General features: G+C 41.6%; 1 protein-coding gene across 2 annotated transcripts in view; it reads left to right on the top strand.

The window, feature by feature from the left end:
* prom1a (prominin 1a) overlaps positions 1-19,205 on the top strand; it is a 90,009-nt gene that overhangs the window by 31,514 nt on the left and 39,290 nt on the right. Inside the window, exons 2-4 of one of the 2 annotated variants that reach the window (XM_084085703.1) lie at positions 6,731-6,789; positions 7,554-7,580; positions 13,008-13,213. In XM_084085703.1, coding sequence (XP_083941829.1) covers positions 6,731-6,789; positions 7,554-7,580; positions 13,008-13,213 — 292 coding nt within the window. The remainder of the gene's footprint in view (positions 1-6,730; positions 6,790-7,553; positions 7,581-13,007; positions 13,214-19,205) is intronic. The other variant, XM_084085704.1, reaches the window with a different exon arrangement.

Below are 19,205 nucleotides of genomic sequence, written 5' to 3'. Positions count from 1 at the left end.
CTGCATGTGCCTGTGAGCAGGTAATCTCAGGCACAGCTGGACCGATCAGCGATCGATGGTTGATGGTTTAGGGCCAAAATACTGTGCATCTTTGATTTTGTTATACATTATGAAGCGATGAGAAGTCTCTTAGATCATTCAGGACCTACTACAGCCTACTAACTGTTCACAGAGTTATAACAAAACATGGTGAGGCAGTGTTTAGTTGTTATGTTACACCTAGTTGGAAATAACTTCCAGAGGATCTGAGGCTTGTGCCTGCCTACTGCCTTTTAAATCCAGCCTAAAAAACACTCAAATCCGCTGTCTTCTATTAAACATTTTCAGCCTACAGTTGTTTCTTGTTGATGCATATTTAATGATGATAAATTTGAAGGTATGTATTGTTGGTTGATTCCAATACAGTACTGTGCTGTAGGTAAAATGGACACCCGAAACACCTTACGTATAGAGGTTACTAGACCTAACGAGAGAGAGAGTTAGGATTTAGCCTTAAATGTTTGCTTATTTTCTTCCTTCTATCATGCTTTGAAATGCCTTCATGACTTTTATTTACAGTATGCCTTATGTAAAGCACTTTGAATGATTCCTGTGATACGTTTTGCATTATTTCTTTCTATTTCTTCTGACACTGATTGTAGGCAGATTTTCCTACAAATTCAGGCAACATGCGAGCGGTCAAAGTCACAGTGTGACCCAGCATGTACTGTAACACCCGAGATTCCCACATGGGGCTAGGGTGTAAGCCAAACATCTACCACTTACGCCAAGAGGGATTGCCCCCTTGGCCAGGGTGGGCCATCGTAACTTCATAACCATACCAGTACTATTTTGGTATTTCAAATATTTAGAAAGAAGTCAAATTACATTACATAGCAGCTAAGCTGAATATAATGCACATCGGAAAGCGCTTTGGATAAAAGCGCTATGTAAATGCGTCATTTGCATTCATGAACCTCAGAATATTTTTCATCCTAATGGTTAACAATTAACTATATTTATAATTGATGACAGCCATGACAGCCTTTTTCTTTTGCAATTTGTCGGAAGCTACAGAACATATGGGTCATCTCATTAGAGTTACATTACAAATAACCCCAATGTGTCGACAATGATTTTGTCCCAACAGAGAAAATGTCTACATTTGCAAAATACTTTGTAATTTTTTAACTGTTCTATAGTTTTACACTCTGAGTTAAATTGACACACAGGAATTTACAATGTAGTGAGGATGACTCCCCCACCCACGCTTCTCCCACTGGATAGAGCCAAGCAGCCAACTGGGAGTCGCTTTGGCGGGGCGGTGGGCAGACTCGGGCCATGCTGGAGGGATCTCCCAGCTGGTACACCGGGAGTGCCCTCAGATCTCCCTGGAGAAGCTGAAGGGAAAAGCTCTCTCTTTGACCCAGATAAGCATGGAGAATTGTCAGATTGGATGGATGGATGGATGGATGGATCCAGTCAATAAGAGGGAAAGTGGCAGCGTGCATGCGTGGAAACTGGCTCAATCTAATCAGTTAGCTGCAATTAAACCCGTTCAATCCGGGAACGCATCTGTCATTTTAGATTTCTTTGGCTATTCAAAAATAGCAGATATACAAGCTTGTAGATCTGCTATTTTTGAAAAAAAAAAGTGGATGGAAGAGGAAAGAGGCAGTGTGCATGTGTGGAACCTGGCTCAATCTACATCATTTAGCTGCAATTAGCAGAGAGACTTAAGTCAACTGTATCCTATTCACTGTAAACCAAGACTTGAATCCAGTCCGGTCTCTCCTGTCTCTCTCCCTCCTTTCTCTACTACGTATTTAAGTACTTTTCTCTCACTTTCCTCCTGTTGCTCTGTTCCGTTCTGTCATCCCTCTTCTCTTGTCACACTGTATTCCTCACTCCTCTCTCTATCATTTCTTGTTTGCTTTTCCCCACTGTATTTCCTCCTTCCTCTTTTTCGCTTTATCTATTCTCCTCACTCGCTCTGTCTGTCTGGGTCTCCTCACTCTCATTCCCACATTTCTTTTGTTCTTATGCACTCTGCTTCTGTCAGCATCAAAAGCACATTCATCCATATGTCCATTCATTATCTCTCTATCTCTCTCACGCACGCACACCGGTGAAGATTCATCCTGATAGAATCTCTGATGGCCTTTCCATTCATGAATTATTTATAACACCGATTGTCCCGTATGCTCAGGCAAACCCAAAAGCCTAGCCGTACACTGCATCAACACAAAGTCTATAGATCAGGGCAGGAAACAAATATTTGTGTGGCTGGTGATATCCTAAAACAACCCAACAATTATTTTGCTAGTAAATGTTTTTCACGAAACAGTAGGAGCTCCATATGAAGGTTGTTAACCTATTGAACTGATACCATAGAGCAGTGATTCTCAAACGGTGTGCCGAGGAACACTGGTGTTTCCTGAGAAAAAGGTGTGCCTTGGGATTTAGTGACAACCACACATTATTATTACACAAACATTTATCTACAAAAAGATGCAAATACGTTTTTAGTACACTCATTTCACAATACTTTAACAAATTATAACCTACAAAATACTGTATACCGGTATATGTTAACCACTTTCAACCTGCATGTCATTATACCGTAGGTGAAAATAAGTATGTAGTTGTTTATTTTAATGTTTTCACCAATTTTTTAAAATTGTGAAAATACCCTAACTACTGTACAAGCTCACAGGGCTTGTAATACGACACATGAGTTTGTAGATCTGTTTTTTCCCCCGCTATGAATACGGGTGTGCCTTTATGCTCATTGTTGTACACCACAAAAGTTTAAAAAACTAAATTTCATCAGCCACCACCAGAATCTACCAGCATTTGGCAGGTGGCTAAAGTGGTAATTTTCCACCCAGGTCTAGATTGAACACACCTTATTAGTGATGTCACCCTCTTTTCACATTTGGAAACGTATCATATTTTGGTCTGTACGATTAACTACTGCCCATTGTTGACTGTGCAGGGTTTATATTCAGGTTTTCTTGGTTGCCATTGTTTCAAAAAGTTACTGGAAGGTTTCTGTCCCGGTTAGAAGGTCAATGGAAAATAAGGTCAGACAGGGCTTTTTTTTTAATGAAACCCAACACCCATCAGAATGGGAAAGGTGATACATTAGCTCAGAAAAAGTCTGCCTTCAATTGTCTACTTTGCCTCTTTTTCCCGCTATTGCCTGCATCGCTTTACACTGACCCACTAACACACAATAGTTCTTGCCTTAGGCCATTTGAAGGTATGGCTGTTAACCTACAAAAAGGTGAATACAGGGTGGAGGGTGACCTACTGTTCTGAGACTTGAATGAAAAGTTAGGTAATTGTGTTGTATAACAGCTTTTTGATAAGTTTACCAAACATAACAGAACATCTTATCTAGTTATCTATATTCTATCTACCTACAGTACATACACCAGAAATGCCAGAATTAACTCTTGGCCTTTATTGTGTGATGTCCTTATTCAGTTAATCACTTACAACCTGGCATTCCTATTTTTGGCAAGCAATTATAAATAGAGATGTCCGATAATATGGGACCCACGATATTATCGGCCGATATTAACATAAAAATGTAATGTCGGATCAAATATATTGGTATCGGTAAGTCGTTCTCTTATTTTGCACTTGTTGCGTTATTTTTGAAAAATCGTGAAAATGTGTGCAAGTCTTTGAATATATTGTATTATAAGCAAACATTTGTAACTCAAATCTTTGCTTCTGGGGGTCCCTGGAACAAATTATTTTGAGATGGGGGTCCGCGGCCAAATGCTTATCATTTTGGGGTCCTTGACATGAAAAGTTTGAGAACCACTGCTGTACGACTGACATCATACTGTTGATGACTGATGTGAGGCTGGTCACTTGAAGTCACATAAGTGGTTAAACATCTTTCATCTTCTTACAATCCATGCCAGGTCTCCACATACTGTAGACCCAAGATTTATACGCAGTTCTACAGGACCCAGGACTGGTCCATCCTCTCCTCTGCATTAGTAAATATATTTGTTTTGCAAAAGTGTAAAAGGCACCTTGCTGGGGAAGAGAGAGTTTGCATTGGAGAACTTGGCAACAGTTCATGGAAATGACTCCCCGGTGCGTCTTAGTATTCCGTCTCTTCCTCCGACACTGCATCATGAATAAAATAAAACCTCTTTAAATTTGTGTGCTGAAGAAAAACAGTGTTGCTTAGGGATATTTTAAGATGATATCTGATTGTAATTTATGTACTGTTTTAAAAGTGAGCCTCCTCACAGATAGAGAGCTGTTTTGTAACTAAACGCTGTTTCGGGTTTCCGCTGGTTTTGTTCTGTTGGCGGCGTTCCTGCGCTGGTCAGGTTCAGTCGGAGGTCGGTCATTCTTGGGGTATTCTGAGCTGTCAGTGAAACGGTCTGTTCCAGCAGCAGCACGGCTTTCATCCTTCAAAACAAAAGGATCTTATCTCCCAAAGTAAAGGCCTCTCATGCTGACTGACTGGCAGTGTAGCAGAGTGGCTCAAATCCGATCTGCCTGATGGCCAAAAAAGGCCAATATTCTCCCCCGGCTAAGGGGGAATTCCCCTTTGGGCTAGTGGATAAAATGTTTGCTTTCCATGTGGGAAACCCTGGTTCACATCCCGGGCGTTCAGCAAGGTTCCATTGTTTCCATTTTGTCTTTTGGGCGGCAGTGGCTCAGGGGTAGAGTGGCCGGTAGATCGGCCGGATGGTAAACCGCAAGGTTTCCAGTTTGATCCCGGGCTCCCCCAGAGTTAGTGTTGAAGTGTCCGTGAGCAAGACACTGAACCCCAAATTGCTCCCGATGAGCAGGTTGGTGCCTTGCATGGATTTCTCCGCCATTGTTGTGTGAATGTGTGTGTGAATGGTGTATGAATGCATTAACCATTGTAAAGTGCTTTGAGTAAGTGAGTACTAGACAAGCGCTATAAAAATGCAATTCATTATTATTATTGTGGTCAGAGAGACCGTCCAGCAACTGAAAGGCCACTACAGCGGCTAAGGTATGTCCATCAGCAGCCATGTATCCAGTCAAAGTGTCTTACAATGAAACTAAAGGATCATTTATACAGTACTTCCTTGATCAAATGACTGTAGTTGATTTATATCGACACTTTTTCCAGTTGAAAATGCATCTCATAATTATTTTAGTAAATTAGCCTTAAGCCTTTATCTGCTGACTCATTACATCACCTCTACATTGTGTCTGAAAGAGACAAAACGTTTGATGAAACACATAATGGTGGCTTCTGCATTCTCCAAATGCTATGTGTTCCTTAAACAATGTGGTTGGTTGTTTCCAAAATTAAGTAGTATTATCCCTTTGTCTTTAGAGTCTCCATAAAGCAAAAGGAAGTGACCATACAGTATGCATGAAATGTCCAAACAACCACAACGCCTGAAGCTTTTGGACATCTTCCTAATACAAATGTCATGCTTTGAAAAGTGGATTAAACAACAAAAAAGACAATGCTGTCATTTGTTCCTGCGATTGAAAATATTCATTCTTCAGGGGAATACATTGAGGGGTGCAGTAGGTTAGTCCGACAGCGCATTCCTCCGACAGCGCAGCGCTCCGACGTTTCCAATACTAAACCCGAACCAAACCCTCACCCTAACCCTAACCGCACGCGGATGCCACATAGTCGGAGAAAAGGTCTGTCGGATTAACGCATGCCTCCCTACATTGAGTAGTGTATTGTATCTTTATTCTTCCACGCCTCTCGGCCCTGAGAAGCATGTCTGTCTCTGGTGTTATTATACCATGAGAGACAACTGGCGCTGCAGTGGGGACACCATGCACGAGGACATGAACCTAACCAGAAATACTGTAGGCTCATTGTAATGGTTTTCTCCTGATTTCTTTCTGATGTCTTAATTTGATTTTAACAGTATATTTTAACAGTAGATTGTCAGAAGAAACACAAAACACAGTGGGAAAAACACATTGTTGTGTTTAGCCAGGGGTGAAAATTATTTGCTACACTAAATTATTACACTAAAAAGAAAAGATGGTGGTGGGTTGGAAAAAAAACAACATTATTATCAAAAGGACAGGTGTTTCAGACTGCATCCAAGGTACTCTGGTGGTGCCTAATGGTGTCTGGTGCAGAACACCTGGCATACCAATCTTGTTGCATGTTAGAGAAAAGTGGTCATTTTATTCAGATGTGGGAATCGGCATCGATGCAATTGCTTCCACTCTAATGGCACTATTTCAAACTGTACATGAAAGCTTCATGGAAGTGTGAGTGAAGTGATATGCATTATATTTGACATGATTAGTCACTAAATAATAAAAGGGTATAGCCGCACACACTCATAGCTGCTGATGCAAGTTTTATTGTGGACACAGAGACAGAAAAATTACAATGTTTCGGACATAAGCTGCCTTCTTCAGGGTAAAGAAGACTGGTATGTGTGACATTAGATACAAGGATGGCACCCATTGCAGATCAGCAGGGTGTGACCACTCAATCAGCCCAGATTGGGACCAGTTTTACTAGTGGAAAAGTACTGGGTTGAGATGGAGCAGGTGAAGACTCAGATTTAGATACATTCAGGTTCATAATGTCACATGCGATTGGCAAATATAATACATACATGTCTATATAACCTAATCGAATAACTACGAAAGAAGAAAAAACGAAAACATGACACGATTAGTAAGACCCATAACCACCAGTAACATGGCTCTTAATGTTGTGTGTTTTTTGTTGTCTTTTCTGTTACAGACCTTATTACAAACCTGGCCAAGGATAGCTTTGGAGCCATCAAGACTGAATATCAAAAGGTATAACTTCAAAATGTTTGTGTGAGCTTAGAATTTGTTTTAATCTGTTTCTCTACTGTCTAACATTGTTCTTCTGATTGAATGCACTAATTAAGAAGATTATTATAGATATACATTATTTATAGATCTGTTGGAGCTACTCTGTAGTTCGTACTATGCAGCTTGATTCTGAAGCAAGCTATGTGTAAATACAGTACTTGCCAAAGCCAAGGTGAGACCGCATCAAATAGTAATTTTCTCCTGTACCATGTGGGATCACACACTGAGTGAGAGGGTGACAGACTGTGAGACTGATCAATCATTTTCCCATTTATTTCTGTTGTAGCTCGAATTGCCAACATTTATCTTAACGTATTTGATTACTTTGAAGTTCTGCAACCTTCCATAGCACATACCTTTAAAGACTAGAATGTGACTGACAGCTGGCTGAGAGTTGTCAGTGTATGGAGAACTGACAACCAGGTTGTTCTCAGCCGGCCCGAATCCATTGTCCACTACCAACTGGCAATCAAACACACAGCACAGTGCATGAGAGCTTATGTATTTGCTGTCTTCTCTGTGTGTGCAGTAATATTCCATGCAGTGGTATGGGCATGCATGTCAGACTTGAGTTCTTTTTGTTTTATTTATTTTATCCATACTGTGTGTTTTTGAATCTGTGGCTTTTTTTTTGTTTTGTCTTTGCTCTTTCTTTGACTCTGCATTGCGTTTGTCTTCTGCATGCCCTCTCCATCTGATCTGATCTGATCTGCCCTCACACACAGCCAGAGAACATAGTGCTGAGCCTTCAGGTAAAGTCTGCCCATCTGACCTCCAATAGACCCAGCCCTCATGTCTAACACGCCATCTTTAACCCATTCAATCCGGGAACGCATCTGCAAATGTCTTCTAAATCCTAATATCAGTGGTGCTCAAGCAATCTCTCATGTCAAGGACCACCCAAAATGATATGTATTTGGCCACGGACCCCCCCATCTCAAAAGATTTTTTCCAGGGACCCCCCCAGAAGCAAAGATTTGAGTTACAAATGTTCGCTTTAAAAAGAAATGTATATATATTCAAAGATTTCTACAATTGTCACGATTTTACAAAAATAGCAGATCTACAAGTTCATAGTGCGGCACTCGGTGCCGCGCTATGAGCTTGTATATCTGCTATTTTTGAATAGCACAAATAAATCTAAAATGACACAGATGCGTTCCCGGTCTTAATGGCTTAACCAGCATCCTCTAGTGTCCTAATCACAGTCTCCCTTCCTATCTAAACTCCTGAATTGCTCCTAGAATTCCCCAGCCATTACTGTCTATGCTGTGTTTCAGGAGTGTGATTGTAGTAAATGGAGACATATAGCATTGGCACATACTGTACGTACTGTACTTTGATGAACCCTGTAATTACAAAAGACTAGCGATAACTTGACAGTGCCAAGCTGTGTATTTTTAATCGAGAAAAGATTAAAGGTTATGACATAACTAAATAGAATTGTATTTTAAAATTGATATTAAGCTATGTATTTTAATATATCAAGCCTATTTAAAGGTAGGTTAAGTGATGTTTTTTGGTTAAAACAAAAAGTATTTTGTTAAAAGGTTAAAATACTATATTCTGATAGTAATCATTGCTATAGAGTGTTTTCTCAGTAACAGATGTCTCCCTGTCTCTCCAGCTCTTTAATAAACAGAACATGCATTTTTCGGTAGGTGTCAAAATCTCAGCCAATCAGGAGAAAGTACCCATTTTTAAGCTTAATTTGTATAGTGTTCCAGTTCCAATTTTGTCTGCTCATTTCTTAGTGTCATCACTTCCAATTTCACTTGTTTAATCTATATCCTGATTGAGTTCTCTGTCCTGTTTGGATAAAATTGGAAATGAAACTGAAACTGAAACGAAAATGCATTTTCTGTTTTATAAAGAGCTGGAGAGACAAGGAGACTCCTAATACTGAACAAACACTCTATAGCAATGAGTACTATCAGAATATAGAGCTATTTAACACTTATTTTAACCAAAGCAAATCACTTACCCTACCTTTAAATAAAGGCCTTTTATACTTTTTTCAAACCTACCTAGCCATGTAAAGATTTATCGTGATTGATTGATCGTGATTCGAATCGTATCGTAAGTTCATTGAATCGTTACATGCCTAAACCTACCCTGAGTGCCTTTTTTGGTCATCATGACTTAATTTTTTCTTGAATGTTATTCCTTTCCATGTGCACATGTGGTTTGAGGGACACCAGTAGCGCTCCTGTAACTTCTCTCTTCTGTTTATTTGTTATGACTATCAGCTATTCTTATTGTCCGGCATAACATTCACCTGAGATTGGCTGTGAGACCTGTCGATCCTGTGTTACAGTTCAGGATTAAAATTCTAAAATAGCAAAAGTAGCAGATTGACAAGCTCGAAACGCGTCGCTTCGCGCCGTCTTTCAAGACTGTGGGTCTGCTACTTTTGATGCTTTTGTGTGACACTATAGTATGATCAAGTAGGGCATTAATTTACGAAAAAACAAAAAGATTAAATTTGGACTGGGATAAGAGGTTTCTGCCCGACAGCAATGATATACATTATGTTTCTGAGGTGGATGTTTGGCCAGTTTGATTTGTACGTTCTTTGTGAGATGAGAACAGAACAGCAGTAAAGCTGAGAGCGAGACGTTGCAGGTGAAGCACAAGGCATGATACTGGGCCAAACGTGAGTTTCTGGTCACTATGACAACAGCATGGCAAGTTAAGCAGTATGACATCTTCAAGATGTTCTGGCTTTTGGAAGAACACAATAAAAAAATGTAATCAGAATATTATGGTGGCAGGCGTGACATTTGAACCAAAACATTTCAAACATACATTATTTTGAGTTTCTTTTACCACCAGTGTATAGCTCTGTTCCTGTACTGGTCCAATTCCTTCCATTATGCCTGATTTATTCTTGGTTGCGCATCGTGTTGCGCACTAAAAATAGCTGATCTACAAGCTTACAACATGTCACATCGTGCTACATTGTGAGCTTGTAGATCAGCTACTTTCCTTGTGTGACAGTGCCACCCAACTAAGTAGAAATCAGGCCTTAGGTTTCCAATGATACCGATTCTGTACGTGTTGGCGAGCAACGTGCAAAAATGGGCTTGTATCTTAGCTCCCTGGTACAGTATCAGATGTGTTTGGTTACTTCTTTCATGCCCATATCAAACCAAACTGAGCAACATAATAGAAAAAAAACATCCTGTATATGGGTTACGGTATGGCTATTTTAGTTCATTTATGCAATAGGTCATTGCGTCCTCAGCTGCATTTCTGGCTAATAACCGCTCAATTTTCTGTTGAAATGAACTTACGCACGCACGTGCGTGCGCGCACACACACAGCACAGAGAGGCATATGTATGCATTTAGATCACTGCCGCACATACACACAGTCACACACATGCACACACTTGATCTTTGGTGTGCTGATGCGCCGAGAATCCTCTCTCTGTAATGTAATTCCCATGAAACTGACCTGAGCCAGTGATTTATTTTGCACTGCTACAGCCTATATGCAATCTCAGATATTACATTCTCTACAGAGAATCTCCAAGGATGTATTCAGAAACACATCCTCATTCACAGAGATGATGCTCATAGTGGTAGGTGCCCTCTTGTGTTGTGCTACTGTGTGGTACGGAACACCATGTAATGTCTTGTTGGCTACCAGACTTCAATGTCTTCCGAGAGGCAAGTTGTGGTACAGAACATAATAGATAAATTAAAAGCACATGAAATCAACAAAAATAATAACGGTAATCCAAAATCATCTATAGAAACATATATCATCACATAGACAAGGCAAACATTTAAGGTACATGTCAACTGTCTACCAGCAATTAACACCAAAATCCTAACTGTTGATTTAACACTTAATTTGACTCGGAAAGTGTAAAACTGGACACTTACGGCTCTGGTTGATATTGCGGACATGATGTGCAAGTTGTGATCGTGCCTACATTCGTACACAAACATACTCTATCTCCTGTCTTCCCTCTTCCTTGTCTGTCTGTCTACCTGTCCCGATAATTGGGAGGAATAACGGTGTTTCTTTACGCCTGTCTGTTGTAAACTACCTGACAGGCAGCCAGTTGTGAGTGTCTTACTCAGCCGAAACGGCGGCTTTGCACGCCGGATTACATTCCGCCGCTGCAGATTGTAACGTTTGCACAAATATTTGTTCAAATGAACAGGAAGTGGTGAAGCACATGGGGAATCAGTCCAGAGGAAGGGGGGGCAAGAGAGAGACAGAGTGAGTCCATTCACTGTGTGGTGATGATAGCATAGCCCGGCTTTGATCCCCTCCACAAGTACAAACCACTAAACATTGTTATGACAACTTGCAGTACATATGCCATGGGAATGACCAATCCCCCTTTTCAATTTCACCAATTTCCAAAGCCCCTGCCGAGCTGGTTCAGACAGGAGAAGATTAAGGGAATAAAGTGTGGGGGGTGTGTGCACGCGCATGTACATGTGTGCACGTGTTGGGGTAACATGACAAAAGGAGGTGTCACATGCTCCTGAGAACCTGCCACAAACTGACTGCAGCTGAGCTCTCTGGGTAGGGAATTTATGTAATATTTTATGAGACTGGGCCTTTGGAATTCTCGTCGAGTCATGTGGGATGTTTCTTGTGTTCAATCAAAGTTGCGGATTATCCGAGCCCTGTGATGAATAATGGATACCGTGATACAGTCAACACTGTAGAATAGATGTAATACCAAAGCTGTCAGTCTCTGACAGTAATCCTTTTTGTTTTTGTAGACCATTTCTCTTTGTGTCTTTTTCTTTAGTGGGTTAAATGGGAGGGAATTGCTGAATGGGACACGGCGTAGGGGAGGCAGTGTAGATGAACACGGGTGGTATTTGATCCTTGTCCAGCAGGGTAAAGTCTGGTTCATGAGACAACAGCTTATGAACCACAGCACCATCACTGCATTCAGCTCCCTCAGTTTAAACCATTATGTCTCTTTAGCATACTACTACTCTAACCTCCACCTTTTTTCTGACCTTTCTCCACCCTGCTAACCATATCACCTTACTGTCCAACCTTAGTAATACCTGCCTAACTCTCGTTTGTTTGTTTGTTTCGACTTTGTTTCGAAAAATGTCTCAATGTCTTGACAGCAATGCCATATTTTCAACAGAAAAATAGTATTTGCCAGTTGAAAATGTAATTTGTCTGGAGCAGCATTACTTTACTCGTCAACTTATCATCTATTCTAAACTGTCCCTGAACTGTAAAATGTTACTTTTCACAGATCTGCTAGTGTGTGGATTTTGTTTCACTTGTTTGTTTCACTTGTTTCAAGGATGCAAAACATTTTGTTGCCAGAATTTGCTAAACAAAGATTCTACAAATTCTACAGCAATAACATTTTCAAATGTATGCAGTGATGTACTGTATTGTAAGATATTGTCAGATGAAGTTGCTGTTAGGACTTGTGTGTGTGAGTAGAAATCGTGGCGGAAACCAAAAATGTGCTCCTCTGAAATGATTCCCTTGATTAAATTGTTAATTTGATTAATCCGAGTTCCTTCAAGTGCTTCTTGAAATACTTTGTTTGGTATATTGTCTCTTTCGGGTGGAAACCTCATATGTCCAAAACTGTTACTTTTCAGTATTCAAATTCAAAAGTAGCAAAAGTAGCAGATCTACAAGCTCAAAACGTGCCGCCGTGCCAAAAAACACAAAAAGTTAGAATATGGAGATGGGCGGTTTCTGCCCCACAGCGACGATATCCATCTTTCATTCCAATTCGTAGCGTGACTGGCGAGACTACACTACTCGATTCTGCATTCTTGTGGGGGGGGTGAGTCAGGGACTAACCAGAAATCACAACTGGAAACCACTTTCTAGATAGGTTTGGCCTAGACCCGATCACACTGGTCAGTTTGGAATGAAAACCATGCTTTCCTTCGAGTGGGAAAACTTGGTGACACGAGGTCAATCTAATCGCTCGCTTCTCATCTTGCTTCCATTCACCCTGGCTCCTTGCTTATCTACGTGTACCTTCCTCTCCCAATCTAAATCCTCTGTTGTTTCTTATCCTCTTCTCTTTCTCCTCTCTCCAACCCAATACTCTGTTCCCCTCCTCTTGTCTTTGCCTTTTTTCCCCTCTTCTCCTTTTTAATCTCACATCTCCCATTCACCTCTGACCCATCCCAACCACCCCCTGTCTCTCCCTTTAGGCCATCTACTATGAGATAGGCTTCCTGGTGTGTGCGGTGCTGGGGCTGCTGTTTGCTGTGATCATACCCATAGTGGGCCTGTTCTTCTGCATGTGCCGCTGCTGCGACAACTGCGGCGGCGAGATGCACCAGCGGCAGCGGAAGAACGCCGACTGCCAGCGCGGCCTGCTGGGCACGCTGCTCTTCGCCACCTCCTTGCTGATCACGTGAGTCAAAGCACACACACGCACACACACAAACACATGCAACATACTGTACATGTTTGTGTGTCCTCAAACAGGGACATATTCTATGTGTGTGTCCATGCTCATAGAACCTCACATGCGCATGCATACGCGCGCGCGCACACACACAGCCATCATCATATGCTCCCATCCCCCATGGTGCTCGCTATATATAGTAAAGTCATACAGTAGACACAGTATGTGGCAGCAACCTTCATACATCACAGTATATCCTGCAGAGACAAAGTACTTTTCCACACACCACTGAGACCTATTGTCTCTGTGGGGATTTAGATTTAGACATAAACTTATGCTGGCGAGCAGCGTCTCTCAAAGTGGGGCCCGGGGTCCTTGAAGGGGTTTATTGAGTTTATTATTGAGTTTATTAGGATCCCCATTAGCTGGTGCATAACAACAGCTAATCTTCCCGGGTTCCAGGGGGTCTCCAGCAAAATGTGTTAATATAGGTATCAAAATCAGTTTAATCACTTCAACCCTATACTGTACATAGGTTATTTGAAAATATCTACAAGCTCACAACACGTCGCAATGCGACACATTGTGAGCTTGTAGATCGGCTAAATAATATTCCGAAAATATTTTAAAAAATGAACATTTGTTTAAACATTAACAACACAAATCTTGTATGGGGGGTCCCTGGCACAAAATATGTTCAGATGGGGGGGTCCACGGTCAAATAGATATGACATGAAAAGGTTTGAGAACCACTGTTGTAGAGGAAGGGTTTAGTTTTCACACAACGGTAGAATAAGGTTAAAAATGCTGTTTCCATCTTGGAAGTAGCCAGTAGTTGAGAGGTCAGAGGCACAGCATGAACGATACATGAACTCTCGGCAAAGACTTGAGAGATCCAGGAAGAAAATGTAATGATATAGCTATGAAAGTTCTGACACATACCTCATCTGCTAGGTGTCAGCTATGTGCCATATAGACCTGCAATGACTGCAAGAGGAGAAGCCTAATTTAGACTTCATCTCGTATATGACTGCGTCACTTGCCGAAAATAATAGATTTTCCGGCAGATTGCAAGTGGAGTGGTGCAGTGGTTTCTTGAAATGTTGACGGTGTTGGGAGTTTTAAGCTCGGTTCCACTGTTCTGCAGTCTGCCCTTTACGAATTCACTCCATCACTTCCCTCTGTCCTCCGTCCCATTAAAAGGCCATCACTCAGAGGTGCCGGGCTACGGCAAACTCAATCCCACGCAGTGTCCACATGTTTTATGGACTCTCACAAGTGCTCCAGCCACAAAGGAGGGATTTCTGAGGGCTTAAACACCCTCCATACCCCCCCACCTCCAGTCCTAGACAGAGGATCTAGGAGTGGTACTTTAGCTTGACGCCCTGTGCTGTCAGGTCTTTATCGGTCAGATGGAGGTTATTAGAAATTCCACAGCAATATCCTAGCCGCCCAGACCGCCGATGGCCTGTAAGCCACTGCCTTACATTGCTCGTTATTAAATCTCCCTCAGCGACCAGGTCCGGGCACAGACAGACACAGGACACTACAGCACTCGCAATGAAGCAATTACAGGGCAGGACGAGAGATGAGCAGAGAGCCCCAGTCAAAACCCAGGAAGGTTTGGTTTTCCCACCCCTGCCCCGCCAGGCGCTCCCGAGTCGACGCCAGCTTATACTGTAGCTCAGACTTCCCAGGATGACATGTGCTTTCAGACAAAGAGACGGGGGTGGTATTTATATTTCAGAGGAATGAGGAGATCGTATTGAAACGCAGGGTGGGTAGAAGGGACGACAACAAAACGCTGGCTATGTATGGATGAGTGAAGAGGAGGAGGAGGAGGAAACAGCAGTGACTGAAGGGTTTTTGAACTAAAGTTGGTTTGATTCACAGAGAAATATCCAAGGGAACGCTTGTCTCTTATGAGCCTGGGTAACTATCTCTGTGGCAACAGACAAACGCGCCTAGCCTGGAAACCAAGATGAATCTGCCAGAGCTAAAAAGAATAGAAAGAATAGCCCTGCAATGATATTAGTCTGGCCATGCCAGGCTAGTACGCGCCCAGCATTGTGTTTCAGTAGCACTTACATGATGTCAAAGAAGAAGCCCTGGAACTGTATTTTTTTGTAAGTGTAAAGGACTTGTCTGGGTGACATGGGTACATTTGGTGCTGGTTCATCTTCACAGCTGATGTAGTGACACAGATACTGTACATACTGGTATTCATGTACAGTATAGATGGATAGAAGGTCCCTCAGGTTTACTGGGGATACGGCCAAATGCATACCAGCGATTCTCAACCTGTGGGCCGTGGGGATATTGTAAGTGGGCCCCCAAATAATTGGCAAAACACTATTGCCATTTTTTTATTTTAATTAATATACAATAAAAAATTACTTTAAAACCTTGAAAATTTTGTTTTCATTGTGATGCAGATAAATAGGAACTTAAAGAATACTACCTTAGTTCCACTGATCCAAGCCAGAACACAATCGATTGATTGATCATTAAAATCAACATGCAATACCACTGCAATAGACATTAGGCCTTTAGACCATGCTGTATACAACCACATAACATGTATATGTTCTAGAACTCTGAGATTTGCAAGAATGTAAAGTGTGTTATAAATAAAATGTATTATTATTATTTTGTCTCTAAAATGACATTGTGAAAAATGTGACTATATAATTCGACAATAGTACATAGGCATCCAACACACACATTGAACCAAAACCATTGTTCCGTACTGTCATGTAGATAGCCACTTGACTGCAATTGTGTTTTTTCTTGAAATTTAGTTTTTACTGTCATTTAAGAGTGCAATTCATTAGCCATGGCGTTATTGAACCTTTTTGAAAGTCTATAATTACAAAAAAATCTGTGAGAAGATATTAAGAATTCTTTGCTTGATTCCTGAAAAGCGTACAGTATTTTGTCATGTATAGTTCTATAGGGTATGTGGGCAGTGCTGGTCACATAATGACACATATTGGTAGGGTATGTAGGAATCTGTGAAGTCATGTGAAGTCTAGTGCAGAATCTGCAGATGAACTGTGAATTTGACTGAAGGCTTGTCTCCATCACCACACATACTGTACAGTACTCCTGCTGGCCTAGGATTGAACTATGCCAGTGCCTTCTTCCCTCCCTCCTCTGTCACTCCCCGTGAACTGACTGCTTCCACACCGCAAAGAAGAATACAAAGGGGAATGATTGGCCTTAACCCATTATGAATGCATCTGTGTAACTTTTAGATTTCTTTGGCTATTCAAAAATAGCACATATACAAGCTTGAGCTTGTAGATCTGCTTTTTATTTATTTTTTAATAGTGAAGATTTGTGCAAATCTTTAGTTTGAAAATAAAATAAAATATATATATATATATATGTATATATATGTATATATGTATGTATATATATATATATATTTATGTATATATATATATATATATATATATATGTATATGTATATGTATATGTATATATATGTATATGTTACAGGTAGATTGGCATTCCAGGTAGAATGGAAAAGAAGCGCTTATTTTCACCGCCCGTCCGCCCACCAGGCATTTCTGTAGAACCAACGCTAGAGGGCAATAAAAGCCAGTCCCACACCACACACGCGCACAACACAAACGAGCACGCACACACGCATGCGCGCACACACACACGCACGTACGCGCGCGCACAAGGGGGCGAGCCTGAGGGGGCGGGGGCGGGCTGGCGGGCTATGTTAGTGCAGCGAGTGGCAGTTCAATGGGGCAAACCATAGAGGGGCAAATGCAGTCCCCACAACATCATTTACGATTCTGTCCCTATCGGTACATAACTCGAACGGCGCTGATTCGAATCAGCAGACCATCGGCTGGTCGTCGCGGGCACTCGCGCCTGGAGGCGCTCGGGCGCGACTTCCTCAGCCTCAAGATCTGCTGATTCGGCGCGCCTCCGTCATGGTCCAAAACTATACTTTATCGGCGAAAAAAAAGTAGTCCGCGGTTCTTTGAAAAAGTAATGTCCCAAGCGGCAGTCAAACCCAGACTTCCACTGGTAGTGGATGGGGATTAATGATTATCGAAGTGCGCCACTGAAGCTGGTATGTATGTACATCCATGTTGTCCTCGTCACCGTCCTCCTGGCATCGCAGCCCCGCACCGAGCCTAAAAACAAGCGCTCCACTTCCATTCTACCTGGAATGCCAATCTACCTGTGACATATATATATATATATATATATATATATATATATATATATATATATATATATAAAGCAAAAAACGTATGTTGCTATGTATCAGTGGTTCTCAAACATTTTTCACATAAAGGACCCCCAAAATTATTTTTATTTGTCCGCACTCGGTGCCGCTCTATGAGTTTGTATATCTGCTAATTTTGAACAGCCCAAATAAATCTAAAATGACACAAATGCGTTCCCGGATTGAATGGGGTTAAAAAAGTGCAAACCCATGTCCAGCCCAGCGCCACAGACTTGAAACCAATAACACTCTTACAAGAGCCAGTGATGGTGTTTGTTTCATTCACTTTCCAAATTGCAGCCTGTCTTGTGTTTTTCTCTTAATGAACAATGTCATGTAACTCATCCATACGCGCGCAGACCCTTTAGAGTACATGGACATGATATTGCATTGTGCCTGCCAGCCATTGTAAAGCCACACTCCACATCATTAAAAAGAATAGCGGGGGAGCCTATTTTAGTCCACACACAGAAATCGTCTCCGATTCGTCCTAGCCCCCACGCAGACTTACTATAATGATAAGATGACAGTGAGAAGAAGATCCCTCTCTTTGTTACAGCTGAGAGGAGAGACCCCTGCCTCATGCTATTACCCAGCATGCATTTCACTAGGTCTATTTCAGGCTCTGAAGTGTCTAAGGCTATTAGCACAAAGGGGTCCTTACAATATGGGCTGAAGTAATACTAATCATTTGGGCAGAAGTAATAATACTACATGGTGCTGTCTTGGTGACGGGAGAGCCAGCGCCATGGGTCATGACAGCAACACGCACGCTAACGTTTACTGTTTCATAACAGTGAGTGAGGAGGGTGTGTGTAATTTCTAATTACGATGCAGTGTTTTTCAGCTGTTGTGATTATCTGAATTACATGTTAGCGCTTGTCCTAAACTGTTACTTTTCAGGATTCGATTTGTGTGACGCTGTAGTGTGATCAAGTAGGGCGTTAATTTAGGGAAAAAACACAAAACGTTAGAATATGGAGATAAGAGGTTTCTGCCCGACAGCAACGATATTTAACCGAATGTGACTCAATTAAAGTTGATGGACGCAAGTTTTCAACACTGGCCTGCCTTCTGTTGGAGTGCAGAGTGCTGACACGGCCACGGTGTCAGGAACCCAATATATTGGCGCTGCTTGTATGTCACACAAAAGTAGTGAAAATATATGTAGCCGATGTACAAGCTCATTATTTAAAAATGTTTTCAAAATAATAATACATACGTTTCCAACCGACAGTGATGATGTACAGTACTCAAATGGACACGTGCGCACACACACACACACACACACACACACACACACACACAGACACACACACACACACACACACACACGCACACGCTCGCAAGAAATATAAAGATGCACATGATAATCCATCTCTTTCTCTCTCTTTCTTTCTCCCTCGCTTTATTTTATGTACATACTGTACACATGCCCATGCGTGCATTCATGCATGCGCGCACACACGCACACGCACATGTGCACACACATACGCTCTCTCTTTGTCCTCCACACTATCTCTCTCACAGACAAACTGTTAACATAGATTATAAATTCTCTCACACAGAGGCTTGAACACAGACGTGCACAATTACATGTATACAATTTGTTACACTTTACCTCTCACATATGTCTCACACAGACACGCATTTGCACATTTTCTCACACTTAAAATCCTTTGTTAATTAACTCTCACTCTTTTGATTAACAGGGAGGATTTTGCTGTGTCTGCACGCACGCAC

This window comes from Gymnoscopelus microlampas, assembly GCF_963454915.1.
Source record: "Gymnoscopelus microlampas genome assembly, chromosome: 18".
Classification (NCBI taxonomy): Eukaryota; Metazoa; Chordata; class Actinopteri; order Myctophiformes; family Myctophidae; genus Gymnoscopelus; species Gymnoscopelus microlampas.
The sequence above is the reverse complement of the archived record's forward strand: the minus strand, read 5'-3'. Positions and strand labels throughout refer to the sequence as shown.